Consider the following 20,865-nt stretch of genomic DNA (forward strand, 5'->3'; position numbering starts at 1 on the left):
GCAGCTAAAATTCAGTCTAACCCCCAAAATAACAAAAACAAGGCAGGACCCACAAACAGGATCCAAAAAACAAAGAAAGACCCAAACAAGGATTCAAAACTCAGAGACAGAAGGAAAATCCCCACATAAAGACAGAGAAGCAGCGAAGGACAAAACCAAATCAAAGCTCAAGTTAGCAGAAAACCAAACACTTGAAATCATCACCAAACCCAGAGACTAAAGCAATAAGCTTTATTTTTCCTGTAAATGCTCTTCTTGAACTCTCAAATACAGCATGTGGACTGTAGTAAATTGCAAAACATCTCTTCCTAAATGCACTCGCTGTAAGTGATGTAATGCAGTAACTCTAACGGCAAAGCAAAACAAAGCCTGTGTAAGAATTTCATCACTGGAGTAAAAAAAGACACAAGCTCACTGAATACTGCCACAAATAACTGTGTCAGCATCATCATCTGTTTCCCACATAAAGTTCAACAATCACAGCTGCTCGACTCACCTTTGCCTTTGCACCTCCTCCTCCTCTTCCTCTTAGACTTTCCTTTCAGGTCACAGTCTGACCGCTCCATGTTTCTGCTGCAGGTCCCCGGTGCCATTCAGGAGACGTTTTTCCCTTGTTATTATACTAGTTTGTCCTTCTGCTGCTTCTTCTCTTCTGCTGGTCTGAAACAAATGAATCAGAGTGCAGCTCTGCAGCGGGAAGCCCTGCACAGTGACTGACTTCTCTCTCCCGCTGCCGGCTTTAGGAGGCGGGCGACTGCTGAGGTTGTGACATCACGAGGAGAGAAAGGGCTGTGATTCAGCATCACTGAGTTTATTGGCATCAGCTGGTGGTCAGTGGCACATTTTGTAAATCATACAGAGGTGCTGAACTAGTGTCTGAACGCTACAACCAAACATAAGCATCAGAATATTGATGTTAGGGGAGAAAACAGAGGAATATCAGTGTTTCTGAGAAAGATGGAGAACATTTGAAGCATGTGGTCAGAGGATTCAAAGTTATCATTTTCACCAACTAACCTATCATGCATGTCGTTGGACTGTGGAAAGAGAGCAGAGAAACCAGCTGTTTGAGGACAGAACATCACGTGAACTGCTCTGCAGCACTGAACTGTTCCACACATCCTCTGACTGAGGTGCACGTGAGAATGTGGTCAGACTGGACATCAGCCCGTCTCTCACCTGTGTGATGTCAGACTGAGCCAACGTGCATCTAGTCCAAACAATGTGCTGCTTTTGAGTTTACGCGTCCCACACGCTCTATCCAGACGGCTCCAGCACGAATGCTGAAGCAGACTCCCTCCTGCTGTGTGCTTCATATGAGAAAAGGACAAGTTTTGAAAATATGCAGACGTGACTCCCCTGAAATTTTCTGGAGTGTGAAAACAGTTTGTTTAAGTAATTTAAGAGTGATGAAAATCTGCAGATTGCTGGTGAATTTCTTGGAGTAAGTCCTCCCACGGTCACTGATGTTAGTGATCCAGCTCTGGACCCAGGTCTGATACTGTGCCAGCTTTTAGACACAAATTGGGGGGGGGGGGTCCCATGGTTACAGCGCTAAAACATGTTAAACCTCTGGCTCTAAATAAACTATCAGTCTCAGATTTGTAATATAGTTCTCCACATTTACTCAAAAATGTCCAGAAATCATATAATTTATAAAAATGATGAATTAATAATAAGGACATACTATTAAATACTAGAGAACACATGAAATGCCTAAAACAGACTGACCAATGCACAGAACTCTGCAGTGGCCACACATAAATATGGACTGTGCTGCACATGTGACAATTATGCATACTGCATGCATGCAACAATATAACACTTAATACACACACGCACATATTAAAGATTAAAGCTTGAAATGTAGGTTAGCGAGCTGCTCCCGCTGTGTTGTTTCAGAAACAGCAGGAGACAAACTGAACTTCTCGTCGTGCTACACTTTTATCTTCTTTGTGTCTCCTGCTTGAGGTCCGCAGGCTTCAAAACCAACCCTATGGAAGTGAGAAAGAGGCAGAGGATGAAAGATTTTCATGTATGCATAAACTGTATCCTAATTAAAGGGAAAAAAAGGCAAAGAGACAAGGTGTATTTACAATGCTGTGCTGTCTAAAAGATGACAGAGGAGACCTGCCAACGCTGAATTCAAAGCACCGTCAGTAGTTTTTATGAGCAGGTTCAGAGGAGCACTTTAAACCGAAATGAAAAATGATCAAGTGTTAAAACGTTCACATTCAAACATGTGAAACAATCTCTGGTTCAAGACCGGGAGGTGACACTAAGCAGGAAGGGCGTCCTGTGTGAAAATCTGTGATATATCAAATACATTAAGCTGCCAAAGGTATTCACACTCCCATCCAAATCATCGAATTCAGGTGTATAAAATCAAGCACCCGGACATGCAAACTGCTCCTACTAACATTTGTGAAAGAACGGGTCACTCTCAGGAGCTCAGAGGATTACAGCGTGGTACCGTGATAGGACGCCACCTGTGCAACAAGTCCAGCCATGAAATTTCCTCACTTCTAAATATTCCACAATCAGCTGTTATCAGCATTATAACAAAGTGGAAGTGACTGGGAACCACTGCAAACCCCCCATAATACTAACATATGCTCAAAAATACATTTCTATTCATAATGATGAATCTAAAAAGAAATTTGAAGCTTTCTGCTCTAATTGAAACTCTTTTGCATCATAATGTCTCATTTGCATAATCCCCTCTCATTTCCTGTCCTTTCAACCTTACTTTCAATTAACAATGGCTGTATAATCCCTGTCAATCACTTCCTTAAACTGATAATCTGACTGTGTTACATCTGCATCTACTCATCCCCTCTGCTTTGCTCCTCACCTTCACTTAACTCTTGCTGCTATCACACTTCATCATTTCAGCCCTCCTCTCCAGCCGTGTCTGTGTTTCCATCTGTTTCAGAAGATTATAACGAGGTGTTCTTCCTCTTTGTTTATTGCCACGTGTCGAGCTTCTGGGATTCATATTTTCTGTAGCGTTCACCTTGCTGACTCCCGAAGCTCCACTGCTGTGTTTTTATATGACTGTGTACAGTTTCTTCCATCAGTGTGGCTCAGCAGGAGAGGAGAAGGACCGAGAAGAGTTGAGGAGGAGGACCGAAGGCAGCTGTAAGACTCTCGGTTATTTGAAGGGTTTCTCTAGTTTGTATGTAGAAAAGTTGGCGGGACATGACTCACAATCAAATACATTTATGTACTATATGAGTGCTGTGTTTTCAAACTGATCATGTCTGCTTAAAATTTCCCTGTAGTTCCCAGGATCCAGCTTCTTTAAGCAGGATCCTGGGAATCCCTTAACCAGGAAGGAAACTCAGGACTTTAAAGCACGTATAAAAATACAGCTTACGAACCAAAATGGGCATTGTTAAAGGATACATTTGTACTCTACCTTCTCATCCAAATATAGTAACTTCTGGCTTGAAGCAACATGTTGGCAGCCCAAACTCCAAAGCCGAGGCTTCAAAACACAGAGTTAAAATAAATGGATGATGTCACAGTGTCTATCACAGTCCATCTTTAAACTGTCAGCGGATCAGAAACTGCCATGAAATGCCTCTGGGACCATATTTAGGCATTTACATTGAAGTATTATTGAATTTGAACTTATTTTAAGTGGTGACATAAAATCATTGCTGATATAAAGTCAACAGTCAAATGTGAATTTTCTCAAAGGAAATTTTACTGACTTTGCCCCAGAACATGACTTTTAAATGCTTTTTACTCTGTGACACCCGCAGCATCTGACAGACATGGAACTGGTAAAGCTGCAGTTGTAACTTCATTCTGGGATCTTTTGTGTTTGGGTGACATGAATCCCATGTGCACTGGAAAGCTGTAATAACATTTCTTTAAAGTTTCTGCTTTAAAGGATGCTAATGATGCTCTGTGTCACCCATGACAGTTTTAAAGAGGTTAAATCAGCCAGATTTGCACATCAAAAGACAATCAGGCGATCAATATGTAAGATTTATTCAAATTTATGGTTGTGAGATCTTCTTGAGCGTCATCAATTCATCATTTTTCATTGCTATTTTCTCTTTCTTAGCAAGAGATAATCTATAAGGCTCTTTGGGGACCAGCCTAGCTGTCAGTGCTTCCAGTCTTTATGCAGACTATAAATTCTGTATTCTGACATGGGAGCTGGAAATAAAGAGAAAACCCCCCTCAAAAAAACAAAATAACAAAGTTTATTGTCACACTAATGATCCCACGAGGCTGACGTTACGCAAAGTGGTTGTCACGCTTCATCTAAAGAGACCTGGTATTCAGACAGGGAAAAGGCAGGTGGGTGGAAAACAAGATGAAAACTGTAACAAGGCCTCAAGCGCAGAATGCAGCAGGTTTGTCTAAAAGAAAAAGAAAAGAGAGAGAGAGAGAATAATAATAATAATAATAATTCAGCATCTAGGACTCTAATTGGAGGAAACAACAATGGACTCTAGAACAAGGAAAAAGGAGAGACCGAGGGAGTAAGTCAGCAGTAACTACATGTTACTCATTAGAGTTTAAAAATGTTTAAAAACTTTAGTTATAGAAAGTAATTTGTTACATTGCCTGAAGCTAAGTCCATTGTTTAGATACAGTCTATCCTTCATTAATGCTGCTTGTTGTGTTTCATAGTGATGAGCAGCACGAGTGCTTCCTACAAATTTAATAAAATACAGATTCAATCCATCCTTTCTTGCTTCTCTACCTCTCCTTCTATTGTTCTTCCTTTCTTCCTTTTTGTCTTGTTTCTTCCCTTTCCTTCATTCATTCTCTACAGTCTTCCTAACTTTCCTCCTTTTCCTTCTCTATAACATTTCTTCTTTCCTTCCTTCCTTTTTAGTCTTGCTTCTTCCTTTTCTTTCCCCTCAATCCGTCTCTATACCCTTCAGGTTCCTTTATTTCTGCCTTTCTTCGTTTTCCTGACTTCTATCCATCCTTCATTCTTTTCATATTTTATTTCTATTTTCCTTCCTTCTTCCTCTCTCTGTACCTTTCCTTCTTTTGTTGGTTCCTTTCTTACCATACTTACTTCTGTCCATACTTTCTTCTATTCTTTTCTTTCTATTATTTTTCCTTCCATCTGTCCTTCCTTCCTGCCTTTTTTAAATGATTCCTTCCTTCCTTTCTTCAACCCCATTCCCTCTTCCTTTCTAGTCATTTACACTGTGTGTGTGTGTGTTTGTGTGTGTGTGCGTTTGTGCGTGTTTGCATGCGTATCAATAAAACAGTAATTAATGCAAAGCAACAAGAATCCAACAATGACCACAGTCACTGAAGAATCCCATGTTAAGAAGCTTTAAACTGAATTAAACAGCACGTTTAAACTGTGGAGAATTAAATCCAGGTTAAAGCCAGACAAAGAAACTGAGGACTGTGAAGCATAAATATGCTAATTCTATAACACGGGATGTTTCCAGATGACATAACAATACACCTCCGTTTATCCCGTACATGCTGCTGCAGCTCTCCACAGAGGAACGCTGAGATGGATCTAATGTACAGCGTAATGCTTGGCCCGAGGAGAACACGGGGAAGCTGCTGTGTCCTATTTGCAGGCATGTCGAGCTCATTTTGGAGAGCACCTCATTCTGCCTGCCCTGTGGGATCTTAGCCACAGGCTGAAATACAGTACAATCTATCTGTTTTTCATCAGATGCAGTAATAGCCTCTCTGTTGTGTCTGCGTGATGCTAAAGTCTCACATTCACTTTATCTCATCTTATCAGATTGGATGTCGGGAAACGGCAGGAGGAGAAGCTGTACATGTTATCATTTCTTGCCATATTATAATATTTTGTTGCACACAGCAGAAAGCTGCAGGATCTTCTCTGAGGCGCATGTGTATATACACTTCATAATGTTGCTTCCTGCTCTCCCTCACCAACATGGGATCAAATCTACTGGTACGTGCTCTCAGAGTGCCTCGATCTGTTTAATAAAGTTACAACTTCATCTCAAAACTGCAGAAAAGTTAATCAGTTTGAGATGAATAAAAAAAACTCTTGAGAAGTTTTGTAAAAATTAATGCTCCAAGGGTACTACAATCCATCTGATGCCTCTGGTGTCATCTCGCCTTCAGGGGAGAACTTCTGGAAACCACTTAAAGCCCAAACCAAACATCTGAAGAAGCTGTAACATAAAAAAGAAAATACTCGGATAATAAAATAGCAGACTGATAGCCCGCTCACATCAGTATGCAAAACTCCCAGCTGCACATTTAGTTTTGCATAAAGACTGGAAGCTCTGCGGGAGGACAGCTAGCTTGGCCCCCCCAAGAGTCTTATTGACTAACTCCTGGCAAGAAAGGGAATAAATGTATTTCTAAAAATGGGAAACAGCTCCTTTAAAGTCAGAGTTATGTCTGATGGTGTCGATAATTTATGAGTCTGTTTAGTGTGAAGTTGAATATATCTTTCACATTGATCATTTCCTTTTGTTGTGCAAAAACTGTCCAATAATCTTTAACCTCCTAGGACCTGGTGTCCACATATATGGACATCACATTTTGGGTTGTCTAGACCTAAAAACACCAATTTTTCTCTACAAGAGCCTGATATCCACTTACGAGGACATTATACTGCCACTGTTCTATCAAAATTTAAAACAAATGTCCTCATATGTGGATCCCATTTTTGTCAGAAACAAAAATCAGGTAAAAAAAAATCTGGTAATTCTTTGTTTTTACATTCATCAGGTCCCAATCAGCCCAAATATCAAAGAGAAATTAAAAATGCATGCCGTGGAAGAGTTCAGGTCTTAGGAGGTTAAAGTTGCTTTATGTGGCTTTTTAGCCACCAGGGGGTAGAATAACAGCAAAGCTGAAAAACACAATGCAGCTTCCTTCTTTCCTTCCTTCTGTCCTATATTTGTTCCTTTGTTTCTCAACTACAATTGTCTATCCTTCTGCCTTTGTCCTTCCTTTTTTCTTCTCTATATTTATCCTATGTTCTGTCTTCTTCCTTCTTTTCCTTCCTCCTTTCTTTACTTTTTCCTTCCTTATTCCCTTCTTTCTTTGTTTTCATTATTTTTCTTTCTTCCTTCTCTTAATATTTCCTCAATATGTCATCAGTTCCTTCTTGGTATCCTTTCTTCGTTTCTTCTATATGTTTTTTCCTTTCATGCCACCTTCCATCCTTTCTCAGTCCCTTCTTTCCTTCCTTTTTTCATGTATTTCTCTTTCCTTTCTTCTTTACAGTCTTTTTTCTACCTTCCTTTCCTTTCATACCACCTTCCTGTATCCTTCCCTATACAGTACCATCCCTTTATCTTTTATTCCTTTTTTCATTGTTTTTTTATATCCTTCCTTCTTATAACACTGCTCTGTTCTTTTCTTACTTCTATCCTTCTTTCCTTTTTTGCTTCCTTTCACGCTAATCTTTTTATTTATCGGTTTTCCTTCTGCTTTCCTAGTCAGCTACATTGTTTTTTATGTGATGCATGTGTGCCTGCATCTTTAGGTGTGTGTGTGTGTGTGTGTGTGCGTGTGCGTGTGTGTGTGTGTGTGTGTGTGTCAGTTTTATTGTTTTAGAGAGCGACGGCGTGAAGTCAGCCACCCTGGACACACTTGAGTGAACTGGCGGGGAGTTTCATTACGCTGTGAAATAACGATCACACCGTGATTAAGTTGATTAGATTTCATGAATATTTGAAAGGCAAACTAAATAGCTGATTAAATATTTACTGGTGGTTTCCTCGCTGACAGACTGGGAGATCATATCACATCTCCCTAACGGCCTACTGTACAGCTTCAGCGCTACAGCAGCATCGTATAACTGTATGTTAATCAGGTATGTGGTTGTTGATTTAACTGAAGTATATTTTTAGGTTTGCAGCTGATTATTTTATCTAGTCTGCGTGTATGAAGTAGGACTGTGACCGAAACGCTTTAATTTTTTTTATTTCAAACTGGTTTTTCGTGTTTGGTCCTCTTCATTCATGCTTCAACTTTACAGCAGTCACCCCCAACATTCAAACCATCTTTTGGTCTGAGGACTTTGGCAGTGGATCCTTTGGGAGCTGCTCGTCCTGGTCTGGGGGCCTCCCTGGATCAGGTTTATTCTGGTGGTCAGACTGAAGGCCTGGGCTTGAGCTGTTCCTGTGCAGTACTTGTAATTGCTGTGGTGCTGATCCTGCCAGATGAAGCTGCTGCTGTAGGGGAGTGCAGGTGTAATGAATTGATCGATCAGGCTGAATCCCAGGACTCAGCAGAACACTGCAGATGATCAGCACATGTTCATTAGTTACTCACAGACACAATCAACACTGACTCAAACTTAAACATGAACAAACTCTTCTCATGCAGTTATTATTGAAATTTGTTGAAGGGAACATAAAAAACTATCTTATAAAAGGACCAACATCAAGGTTTGAAGTTCACTTCATACGACTCAAATAAAAGCTGAAACTGGCTGCTGCACAAAACAGTGTCTCTGTAGTTTTAGCTGGTTTTGGAAATGCTGTTTTAACAAATCTTTAAACTTTAGTACTCTGGCATATTGAATGTTTTGCACCCTTTAAGCTACATGAGCTGAGCTCACTCTAACATTATGCACATGTTATTATCTGCTCCTAAAATTAAACAAATAATAAATAAAGGTAACTTATCCCACGCATAGTTTCAGTCATTGTAACCTCAGTCACAATAAACTAAAGTGCTTCTGAGAAAACAAAGTTGTTGTTTTTTTTTATTTTTACAAAGTTGTTTTTTTTTTAATGGGAAAAAGTAGCTTTTGTTGGCTTATTTCTGAAACCTGATGGTCTTTTTGCCCTTTATGAACCAAACTGAAGGATTTTTTTCACAAAGTAACTTTGTTTATTCATATTGTGAGAAAAAAAACAACAGCAAGCATAATTACCAGAGGAACCTTTGCAAGCTCGGGGCTGGGTTCAAATCCAGGATCCAGATGGGTTTAGCGGATTCTAATGCGATTCCAAACACGCCTTAGTTCCCGGGTTCAGTGTATATGTTTGCAATGATAAACGGCTTAATTGGCTGGAGTCGTCATCCTGCTGTTTATACAGCTGAAAGTGACTCTACTCATATGAAAAGCCATGGATAAAGGTGAACGCTTTAAATTGAGCTCATTTATTTTTCCGGTGGTGCACATATATTTACAGATAGAAAGGCACAGCTAGGTCACCGAAGCTTCTTAGAGAGGATTTTTAAAGCCTCGTTGTCACCTGCAGTGTCCGGTCTGTAAAAAGGGTTGCAGTAAAAATATGGGAATATACACAAGTATAAAACTCACAACATTAACATCATTACAGACTAACAGAACATACAGCTATCAGTCTCACGTGACATAATAAACCTTGTAAAGCCAAGTGCATCATATTTGACACACAAGTATCACCTGCGTGATTCTCCATTTTCAAAAACCATCATGCCTCATGATGAGTTAGCTGCTTTAGGGAAACAAAGAGCACAGGCGGCACCAAGTGGCAGCAAGAGGAAACTGCGTGAGCTTTATAGACTCAGCTCAGATGTCATAAATGTTGATTAACAGAAACATGTATGTGGATGCATCTAAATATTAAATTTAAATAAATATGTTCCAGCTGTTTCAGATGTGTCTCAGGTGTCATTTTCATCGTATGATCTCATAACATGAAAGCCTGTCTCTTCAAACAGTCTTAGCGGGCCTGTGAGACAAATTCTAGTGGATTGTTACCATGACGCCACGCTACGCCCCTACAACGTCATCGGAATTCATTTAAAGGTTTTTGAGCTATTGTGTTTACAGACAGAATTACATGCATGTAAACAAAAACATAACCATCAGGGTAACAATAACAGTGTCATGGTCTCCCTGTCTCCCAGGCTGTGTTTTAGTCCACATGTTTGTTTTGTTATTGTTTCTCTCTCTCCTTCCTCTCCTCTGTCTGCCTGGGCGGAGCTCATCTTGGGCTCCCGCCCTTGGCCCACACACCTGCTTAATCAACCACCTGCCGCTGGTCTGCCTGATTGCCTGAGCCAGTATTTAAAATGGTGGCTCAGTGCTATTCTTCACTGGGTCACTGAGAAACCTCAGCTAGTACAACCTCAGTAAATCTCTGGCTTGTGGAAAACCCTTTCCTGTTCTGATTATGTTTGTCTTGTAAATAGATTCCCGGGCCCGTTTTCTGTTTCTATTCTGTTCCTGAGTTTGGCAGTGCGGAGTGGTGTTTGAGAAACGAGAGCGTGAGTGACTGAGAGGAGTTTGGATCAGAGAGAGCGTTGAAGTGGAGTGTGAGTGTATGGACCTGTTTCCCTTCCTTCCCTGGATCCCTAGTGCCCCGTCACTCACACTGTGTATATAGTCTCACCCGCGTTTTTGTATTAATAAACGATTGACTTTCATTCTACAAGCTGAGTCCGTTGCATCCCTGTGACAAACAGACTACACACTGAAACATATTAAAACTTCACAGCCTCTTCTATAGGACAGCGTAATGCTCAACTATATTTTCTCTTTATGATTGTGTCCTGTCTTATGGATGTGTGCCATGGTATATACTTTTTTTAACTCCTACATTTGTGGAGGAACTTTGAATTTCAGAAATCCAGTGTGAGCCTCACCAGACAGTAAAGTGTCAAATATTTGCTACACATAGATACTTTTAAAATGTCAACACACTCAAAGAAAGAAGAGTGAAATAAATACGGACAGTGAGTGAAGACATGGCTGATTATTTAAAAAACACATTTAAAAAATTACTTTTTCAAACCTGTTTGTAGATTGAATGTCAGTTTAAAAAATTTGACTGTTTGGATGTTTAATCATTGACTCTAACAAAATAAAACCGTTCAAGTTGTATTTAGACTCAACAGTCTGGATGTTCAGCACTGCAGCTCTCACTGAAATTAATTTCTCTCCTATCGCTCCTCACAGACTTTTTGATAAGATATCTTGCAGTGAGCAGCTGGTGCATAAAACGCATCTGATCAGAAGGATCTTAATGACAAAAAACAAAACTGAAAGTCACTCTTCTTTAAATGACACATTTCATCCAATCACACCGACAAAGGAAACAGCACGTACAGTCTGTTCAGTTCACTGTGACTTTGTACCCACAAATAAATAAATAAAACTTCTTCTTCTTCTGGAAAGCAGCTTAAATGATTTACTGATTTACTCCACTGCGCACAAGTCTTGACGTTCATCCTGCTTTTAAGCAGCTGTCTGTGAAAAATGATCCGACATGGTAAAAGATAATGTTGCTCCAATGGCCACTCGAGCCAAACTGAGTCAATCCTCATAGATTCTCATGTTAAAATATCCAACTTTAGACCAGAAACACCCTGCTACGAAGACCTATTTTGGGCTCTAACAATATCTGACAATTAGACTTGACGGTTTGTTTGTTTATTAAACAGCTGAATGAAGCTCTCTCATCTGAGTATTCATTTGTGGCTTTTTTGTCGTTTTTCTGTACAAAGTTACTCTGCTGGAAGAAAAAAAAGAAAAGAATTCAAAAGTACCCCCTCAGGGGAAGTTTTGACTTAAAATGCCATCACTATCATTATTTGAACTTCTCATGGAAGGAAAAAAAGCATCTTGTTTATTGTTTCTGAAATCATAAGAGGTTAAAGTTTGATTATAAAGATGCATTGTTTGCTCGTCCATCTGCCCCGACCTCCTCTTTTTATTGATTTTGCCGCTCTACAACAACTACAAAGATAACGGAACCTCTTTTGTTCCTGATAATAAAAAACAACTTTAGCTACTAGTATTGTGTACAGAAATGTACATACCTGTCTGTAAAGGTTGCAGATGATGAACAGATGGTTTTTTACATGAAACATCTCAGCCAATACCAGTTTCCTCTGGACTAACCAATACTTTCTTCACAGTTTGTGACAATTTTCGTTTGTTTTTTTTTGGCCACCTGGATGCAAGAGCAGGAGATCACTTTGGATCCTTTGTTGATATATTTACTGTGATAAATCTATACAGTAGATTGTATGTGTGTCTGAATCTGCTGCCTTGAGTACACTTACTCAGACAACAGATCTGATGCACTCTGCAGAGAAATGATGAAGAATGTGCGTACTGAAAAAGGACTCAAGGAATACAAATCTAATGAAACCAAATATTTGATTGGTTGAGGTCGGTAGAAGTGCTGCTGAGAGAACTTTGATTAAAAGAACAAAACAAAACATGCAAACTGGCACATTTCAGTCTGTCCAGATATTTTAAGTGTCCCGCCGCTTCACAGACCTACCAGGTTTTAGATGGGTGTAACTGGCAAGCGGCTGAGTGTCAGAGTTGATAAGCTTCATTTACTGCAGGCTCTTTAATAAACAAGCATGGCGAGCTTTTGGCTTACAGTACAAACTCTGCTGAAGGAAACTGAAGCAATCTTAAGTACCCTGGGACTTTGAAGAGAAATGGCAATAAAAAGAGTTGATCTGGATCAGGACGCCTTCTCTTGTTCGATCTGTTTGGATCTACTGAAGGACCCGGGGACTATTTCCTGTGGACACAGCTACTGCATGAACTGTATTAAGAGTCACTGGGACATGGAGGATGTGAAGAAAATCTACAGCTGCCCTCAGTGCAGACAGACTTTCACACCGAGGCCTGTGATGGTGAAAAACACCATGTTAGCAGATTTAGTGGAGCAGCTGAAGAAGACTGGACTCCAAGCTGCTCCTGCTGATCACTGCTATGCTGGACCTGAAGATGTGGCCTGTGATTTCTGCACTGGAAGAAAAATGAAAGCAGTGAAGTCCTGTTTGGTGTGTTTGGTTTCTTACTGTGAGAAACACCTTCATCCTCATTATGATTCACCTACATTCAAGAAACACAAGCTGGTGGAGCCCTCCAAGAAGCTCCAGGAGAACATCTGCTCTCGTCATGATGAGGTGATGAAGATGTTCTGCCGTACTGATCAGCAGAGTATCTGTTATCTCTGCTCTGTGGATGAACATAAAGGCCACGACACAGTCTCAGCTGCAGCAGAAAGGACTGAGAGGCAGAGAGAGCTGGAGGTGAGTCGACAAAACATCCAGCAGAGAATCCAGGACAGAGAGAAAGATGTGAAGCTGCTTCAACAGGAGGTGGAGGCCATCAATCAGTCTGCTGATCAAACAGTGGAGCACAGTGAGAAGATCTTCACTGAGCTGATCCATCTCATCCAGAAAAGAAGCTCTGATGTGAAGCAGCAGATCAGATCCCAGCAGGAAACTGAAGTGAGTCGAGTCAAAGAGTTTCAGGAGAAGCTGGAGCAGGAGATCACTGAGCTGAAGAGGAAAGATGCTGAGCTGAAGCAGCTCTCACACACAGAGGATCACATCCAGTTTCTACACAACTACCCCTCACTGTCAGCACTCAGTGAGTCTACAGACTCATCCAGCATCAATATCCGTCCTCTGAGGTACTTTGAGGATGTGACAGCAGCTGTGTCAGAGGTCAGAGATAAACTACAGGACATTCTGAGAGAGGAATGGACAAACATCTCACTGACAGTCACTGAAGTGGATGTTTTACTGTCAGATCCACCAGAGCCAAAGACCAGAGCTGGATTCTTAAAATATTCACGTGAAATCACACTGGATCCAAACACAGCAAACAGATATGTGTTACTATCAGAAAAAAACAGAAAAGCAACATTCATGACGGTAATACAAAGTTATCCTAATCATCCGGACAGATGTACTGCAAGAGGTCAGGTTCTGAGTAGAGAGAGTCTGACGGGACGTTGTTACTGGGAGGTGGAGAAAGGTTCAGGAGGTGCTTTAGTGGTGGTGGCATACAAAGATAAAAACACTGAAAAAAGTTTTGGAGAAAAGGACAAGTCGTGGGCTTTGGGTTTTTACAAACATCGTTATGATTTCAAACATAATAATATCACCACTCCTGTCTCAGGTCCTCGTTCCTCCAGAGTAGGAGTGTACCTGGATCACAGAGCAGGTATTTTGTCCTTCTACAGCGTCTCTGAAACCATGACTCTCCTCCACAGAGTCCAGACCACATTCACTCAACCGCTCTATGCTGGACTTCAGCTCAATAGTCCCAGAGGAAACACCGTAGAGTTCTGTATGCTTAAACGGGGAAGAGTTACTGAACAGAAACAGAAAGTCCCCAGGTTTCTCAGCACTGAGGTGTAAAGGGGATATATTATGCTTTTCATGAGTGCCCCCTGCTGTGCCCCTAGTTGAACTAAGGCCAATTTAGATAAAGAAATAGGGATTGGCCCTGCCTGTACAGAAGCACCACCCACCTGCTTTTTAATCCTTCTACTAACGAAGGAGTTGTTCTAAGAATTAAAATATGGAGATGGAAAGAAGAATAACAGGTACCCTTTAAAATATTAAACAATTCACAATGTCTGCTACAGGAAAAAATATATATATAATAGAAATAACGAAGACTCTTTAATAAAGTAAAAGGATTAACAACACCCAGATTATAAAGTACTCCAGGTATTGAGTTTTTCTACTTTTCACTTCTGATGTTTTTATGTTATGTTTATTGCTTCACATTAATATGATATGTTCTATTTTCTTCTTGCTTTGTACATTTTTAAATTGTGTCTGTTTTTTTTACAGTTTGTTTTAAATTAATTGTTATTATTTCATTTTATTTTAGCTTGATTTTGATTCAGTCAGTTTCCAGACTTAAGTTTTATGGCTATTTGTTTCAGTTGAGTTTCTGTTGTTTGAGAATGTTTAATTTTCAAACTACACTTGACTGTTTGTGAGATGTAGACATCACACGCTCAATAAACACATGTAGAAATTTCCCATTTTGGTTGATTTTTTGACAAATTTAATAAAAAATTAACGATTTTACTTTTTTGTATTTTTGTAAGTTGTTATATTTTTTGTTTTCAAATGTTTCTTCATTTTACTGAACTTACATAATCTTGTCTTTGACAAAATCTTGGGGAAGACACTCTCCAGTGTTTACTTGATAGGGTTCCTGCCAACAAAGAAGGGTCCATAAAAACAATCTGCATGATAATTGTAGCTTAATCTTTCATCTTTGTGATGAACTGAAACAATGATTGTGGACGTGTTGTTGTACAACATCAGTGTTGGACTTTTCTAAGGTCTCGTGTGGATAAATGGATATAAATTACTGCCTCCATGTTCAGCGTCTGCATCTCATTTATTTCGTTGTGTTTGGATTTTGGTGCCTGGTAAGTATATTTGTGGTTGTATCTGCATACTTTAGGCAAAGCATTGCAGCGCTTCATTTAGCCCTCGGAGAAGTTAGAAATCACATCATACTTATTATGCTGTATGATGTTTTAAATAAATAAATATTTATCATTAACAGCAGATTTCATTTATTTTTTAACTGCCAATAAATGTATTTTACTGTAATTAATTAATTAATTAATTAAATTTCAAATTTCAAATTTCAAATTTCAAATTTCAAATTTCAAATTTCAAATTTCAAATTCAAAATTCAAAATTCAAAATTCAATTCAAATTCAAATTCAAAACAAACAAACAAATAAACAAAACAAAACAAAACATCGGCCCATAAAAACAAAACTTACCATCGGGCATACCGGGCATTTGGCTAGTCCAGCTATGCAACTGTAACTGTAACAATAAAAACATGTTTAAGGAGGAGGGAGAGCAAATAAATCCGATTAACATCTGATCTTTGTGTTTTTGTTCAATAATGTGTGTTATACATGATCTGTGTATAAACGCATAAACTTTATTAAAATAGATAACGTTGGTGTTTCTGTCATAACTGTTGGTTTTAACTGTACAAAGCTTGTTCGACACTATGAAACACATACAGACTTCATGATGTTCTGCTAATATTTTTATTGTGAATATTAATCATGAGGGTAAACGGCCCTGTACACCACGAAGCGAGGTCAGCATATCCATGATATCTTCAGCTCTCTGAGTTAACACAGAGTTTCCCAGCTGGGTCACATGAAAGTGTCGGCAGCATCAAACGGGTTATATCAATATTATTTTACAGAAAATCATCCTTATTACTGCCAACTAGTCCAGAGACGTGAAAATCTACAGTATAAAGAACACACAAATATAGCAGTCTAACGCAACAGTGTTGTAAAAGAGATGAACGCTTCAGTTTGTCGAAGGTCAAAGTGGAATGAATGTGATTGGTTGAACAGGTGTTCGTGAGCTGTGTTATCTGCATTTTCATCAGCATAAGAGACTCAGCAGCAGATTAGAATAACATTTATACAATAATAACATTTAATAAATCACCAAATTAATAAACAAGAAACCATCAAACCTGTAGAATTTGAGTTTGTACAGGTCCGCTGATAAAGTCAAAAACAGATGTCTGCCTTCAAAAGCTTTTAGGTTTACTGAAAGCAAGAGGCATTCTGTTATGATAAATTTATGTGGCAAATGCATAAATGAATCTTACTGTAATCAACCAAAAAAAGGAGATTTGTGCTTCAGTTTTAGAACTATTATATTATTCTCTCTTTGTGCCCAGCAGAGGGCAATGTAAGCGTAAGCTGACTACCACTGTAAATTACCCACATGCTCAAATATTCAGCATTAAATTAATGATATAGTTTTCATTCTAGCCTGGCAATAAAATATTTGAAAATAAGGCAAAGATAATGAGACACAAAATCTTTATTCAAAAGATGAACTTTTTGTTCCCAAAATATTTTTAACAAAAATAAACACAGTAACATCAAATAAATTAAGCAGAATTAAGCATGAACAAAATTATTCAAATCTTTAGCTGTGGATGGCAATGAAAAAGAAAACTTTAATTGTGTAACATAAAGGGTTGCTCAGTTTGAATGAAGCTGCTTTAAGATGGTTTAAGTAAGGAACTTTCAATTGGGGCATTAAAGTCTCTGCTTAATCAAGGTAAATAAAAACATGGCACCAAAATCTTAGAACAAAAGGTATTCAGGATGCTATTTATGATACTTTCTGAACTGAACTGAGCTAAATAATTTTGCTGTCTGTGTTTCAAACCCACTCTGAACCCTTTATGACTACATATTTGCTGCTATTGCTGGTGCCACTGCTGCCTCCGTCTGTGTCTGCCCTGCTGGAGGCGTGTCTGTTGGTCTGCCGGTGTTTACGTTCACGGTGGGGCTTGCTGCGGTTGTTAGTGTGGCTCTGCAGCTGGATGTAGGTCTGATTTTCACCCTCCAGGATTTTCTGTGGTCTACCACTGTCCTTATGAACAGCCCTGGGTGCATCTCCCTTCCTAGCTCTGCACTGGTTTTCATCATTAATGCTGTACTGTTGACGCTCCTCTTGGTTCTGCCGACATGCCGGCTTGGCATTAGTGAGACCAGTGATGGGTGGTGGTTGGTTGTGGTTCCCTGTACCTACTAGAAGAGGTTTGATGGCGACTTTGTAACCAGTACGTGCTTTGTTGATGGGATCTGGCTGATCCCATCAACAAAGTGATTCCACCTCAAAACTGTGCAAAGTAATGGCTCCTTGGTTCTGGTAGTGGGAAATCACCTCTCACAGCTCCGAAGCTGGTCCTGTACAACAGACACAACTAAAGTTAATCCACTGGTTAGCTGCACAGAGATGACCATGAAAACCTAGCACACGTAACATGCAGCAGCTACACAATACACCTGCACGGATAAGCGACCAACAAAACTGTTTATCAGATGAATGAGCTTCTTACCACACAGGCACATTTTATAGTTGTTCATATTTTGGAAAATTAAGTTTACTCAGTTCACTACAAAACAACACTTACTTTTTCTTAGGAACAATTCATGCTCTTCGTTATGTTGATTTTTTTAAATCATAAAAAGTATGAATTGTACAACGAATTAATGGTGCAGCCGTTGTGAGGCTTTAGAACTTTGAGTGAAAGTTGTTAGTATTTCCAAACAATAACTGATGTTATGTTGTGTCTATTGCTTCAGATTAATATGATATGTTGGTTTTTTTCTTGCTTTTTTGTGAAGCACTTTGTTATATTTACGGGAAATGTGCTATATAAATACATTTTGCTTACTTACTTAAAATAATTTTAAATGTGTTAAATATTATTAATAATGTGAAAAAATTTATTAATTTAAATGCAAGTTTTTGTATTTGTTGTTATCATATTAACCACCAGAGGTCGCTGCGTTCTTGTGCTATTTTCTCAAGCTCAGGTCACTTACCTTCATATCCCAAAAGTATATGGACACCCTTTGTAAACTTTTAAATTGTGTCTGTTTTTTTTTTTTTTTTTTTTTTTTTTACAGTTTTTTTTTCATTAGTTGTTAATATTTTGTTTTATTTTAGCTGGATTTCAATTCAGTTATTTTCCAGAGATAAGTTTTTTGGCTATTTGTTTCTATGAGTTTCTGTTGTTTGAGAATGTTTAATTTTCAAACTACACTTGACTGTTTGTGAGATGTAGACATCACACGCTCAATAAACACGTGTACAAATTCCTAATTTTGGTTGATATTTTGGCAAATTTAATAAAAAAGTAAAGATTTTACTTTATTGTATTTTCTGTAAATTGTTATAGTTTTTGTTTTCAAATGTTTCTTAATGCTACTGAACTTAAATAATCTTGTCTTTTGCAAACTCTTGTGGAAGAGCCTATCCAGTGTTTACTTGATAGTGTTCATGCCAGCAAAGCTGGGTCCATAAAGACAATCTGCATGATAATTGTAGCTTAATCTTTCATCTTTGCGATGAACTGAAACAATGACGTGTTGTTGCACAACATCAGTGTTGGACTTCTCTAAGGTCTCATGTGGCTAAATGGGTGTAAATTCCTGCCTCCCATGTTCAATGTCTGCATCTCATTTTTTTGGGTTGTTTGGTTTTTATATGTTTTTTCTCATGTATCTACATACTTTAGGCAAAGCATTGCAGGTCTTCATTTAGCCCTCGGAGAAGTTTGAAACCACATTATGCTTATAATAATAATAATAATAATAATAATAATAATAATAATAATAATTATTATTATTATTATTATTATTATTTCTCTGCACTTATCTTTATTATTTCTGATACATGATATGACCGATGCTCACTGATATTTGAACTGGATTTAATTACCATGATTCTCTTTGTCTTTTTCATGCTAATTAATAAAATCACAGTTACATGTATAAAAAGTGGTGACTATTCAATTTTAAAATACTGCTTTTGTGCTAAAACATTACATTTTTAGGACTAAATACACATGTCCAGTATTTGCTTGCCACTGCATAACTTAGGTGTTCAAGTAAAGTGATTTATTTCTCCTTTACTGTCTTTGAGGTCAAATACATGGGGAAAAGGTTTTTGTGAACCATATGCAGCATGTTTTTTTTTAACATGCAGTATGTGTTTTTGTATTATAACATTTTTTTTCACAATCTCATTGTACTCAGTTTTTTAGATTTTAATTTATATTTAACCTTTATCTAAACTCTTTGCCTATTTTATGATCTAGATAAAAGTGTAAGATAAAAACGCTAAATTTAATATTTATATATTGGTCACATATTCAAGTATTGGCCTCACTGACTGATACCTGTGGAAACTTGTTTCAGCCTCTGACCTAATAACTCGAAATTTCGTCTAACCTTTGTTTGGCTTTTTTACTTTCACACAGAGGGGTGTTCTTTGCTCTTTACATCTGCTATCTTTGACAAAGAGCTGAAAGATTTGAAACAGTTTAGTTTATCTTTTGATTTGACACTACAGTGTGAATAAATAACAAACAAATAAACAAACTCTGATAAGTGCATCAGCTACTGGCCAAACTGGTATTTTAAATACCTGCAGTTCCTCTAAATAAATCTCTAAAGTTCCCTTGCTTTAATGAACGATCCCCCCCCCTTTTTCTGACGCTTTTATTTTATTTTGAAAGCACTTTTCCGGTATTTTCTCCACTAATTCGCTACATGCTGTTTTGGATGTGGAATATTTTAACATGGACGCTGCTTGAATGACTCTTCACTACCAGCCCTTGAGTATTATTTAGTGGAAGTTGGACACGAAGGTCTGAATGATGTCTCATCTTTACCGTATGTCAGGTTAATGAAAGACAATGTCGATATTGTTGTTATTGTTCGGGTTTGTTAGCCGCTAGCTGTATGGCCGTTAGCCATTGTTCTTTTTAAAATAAAACATTTTAATCTTCCACACATTATATTGTAAACCCTACATTTTAAAAAAACAGTAAAATTGTGATCATTCAGACGGCCTTTCTTCTAATTTGCTAATTTTACTGTTAGGAATTTATTGTGTTTGTGTTAAGCAGACCGAATTTAATATTAGATATTGCTGATTCAGTCACATGCCCAAGAGTGATTATATATAGAGGCCACGTGAATATACACAGAAAACATTTTTTTTTAGATGTAATATACAGTTAATGGGATTACGGTTTTTTGTTTTATTTATTTTTGCAATATTTGAGGCCGTGTGGAGATGATTGTGGAAACATGCATTGGTCAGTAAAGTTACTACAAGTTATATTATCTTAAATAGTCTAGAAAGTCCGAAATGGCCATTACATTTAACAGTTATGAAGTTGTGTGTCTTGGAGTTTTCTCACTAAAATATGAGCTTTTATTTTGAAGTGTTTCCGGATTGAACCGGGTTGTTTTCAAAACAGCGACAGACAGCAGCCGAGCAGCACTGCAGTGAGCTGCAGCTCTGTCTCTGCTCGCTGTCTTTGGTTCTCCTCGACGACTTCTCCCCGTTTCCCTGATTTTTATTCGTTCATGTTCCTCTCCAGGAATTTGCACCGAAAGATAATCCCTAAATGCCAGCCCCCCTCGCCCGCTGGGAGGACAGCTGGTGCGGTGATAACATTGGAGTCGGGGTTGCCCTTGACTTGGGCAGGAGTTAGGAGGAGCAGGGGACGACGATCATGCAACCTGATGAAAGAAGTAACATTATTGCGGCTGTGTGATCTGC

At 38.5% G+C, this 20,865-nt stretch overlaps 2 protein-coding genes across 3 annotated transcripts in view; one reads left to right on the top strand and one right to left on the bottom strand.

The window, feature by feature from the left end:
- Positions 1 to 737, bottom strand: part of LOC134616683 (double-stranded RNA-specific editase B2-like) — a 38,184-nt gene extending 37,447 nt beyond the window's left edge. Inside the window, exon 1 of one of the 2 annotated variants that reach the window (XM_063461625.1) lies at positions 497 to 737. In XM_063461625.1, coding sequence (XP_063317695.1) covers positions 497 to 593 — 97 coding nt within the window. In that variant the 5' untranslated portion in view covers positions 594 to 737. The remainder of the gene's footprint in view (positions 1 to 496) is intronic. The other variant, XM_063461624.1, reaches the window with a different exon arrangement.
- Positions 738 to 12,278: 11,541 nt separating this feature from the next.
- LOC134617134 (tripartite motif-containing protein 16-like) lies at positions 12,279 to 20,782 on the top strand. The gene is made up of 2 exons (XM_063462328.1): positions 12,279 to 14,427; positions 20,684 to 20,782. The coding sequence occupies exon 1, from the start codon at positions 12,391 to 12,393 to the stop codon at positions 14,110 to 14,112; it is 1,722 nt and encodes a 573-aa protein (XP_063318398.1). The 5' UTR covers positions 12,279 to 12,390; the 3' UTR covers positions 14,113 to 14,427; positions 20,684 to 20,782.
- The last annotated feature ends 83 nt before the right edge of the window (positions 20,783 to 20,865 follow it).

The sequence above is a fragment of the Pelmatolapia mariae genome, linkage group LG18 (genome assembly GCF_036321145.2).
Source record: "Pelmatolapia mariae isolate MD_Pm_ZW linkage group LG18, Pm_UMD_F_2, whole genome shotgun sequence".
Classification (NCBI taxonomy): Eukaryota; Metazoa; Chordata; class Actinopteri; order Cichliformes; family Cichlidae; genus Pelmatolapia; species Pelmatolapia mariae.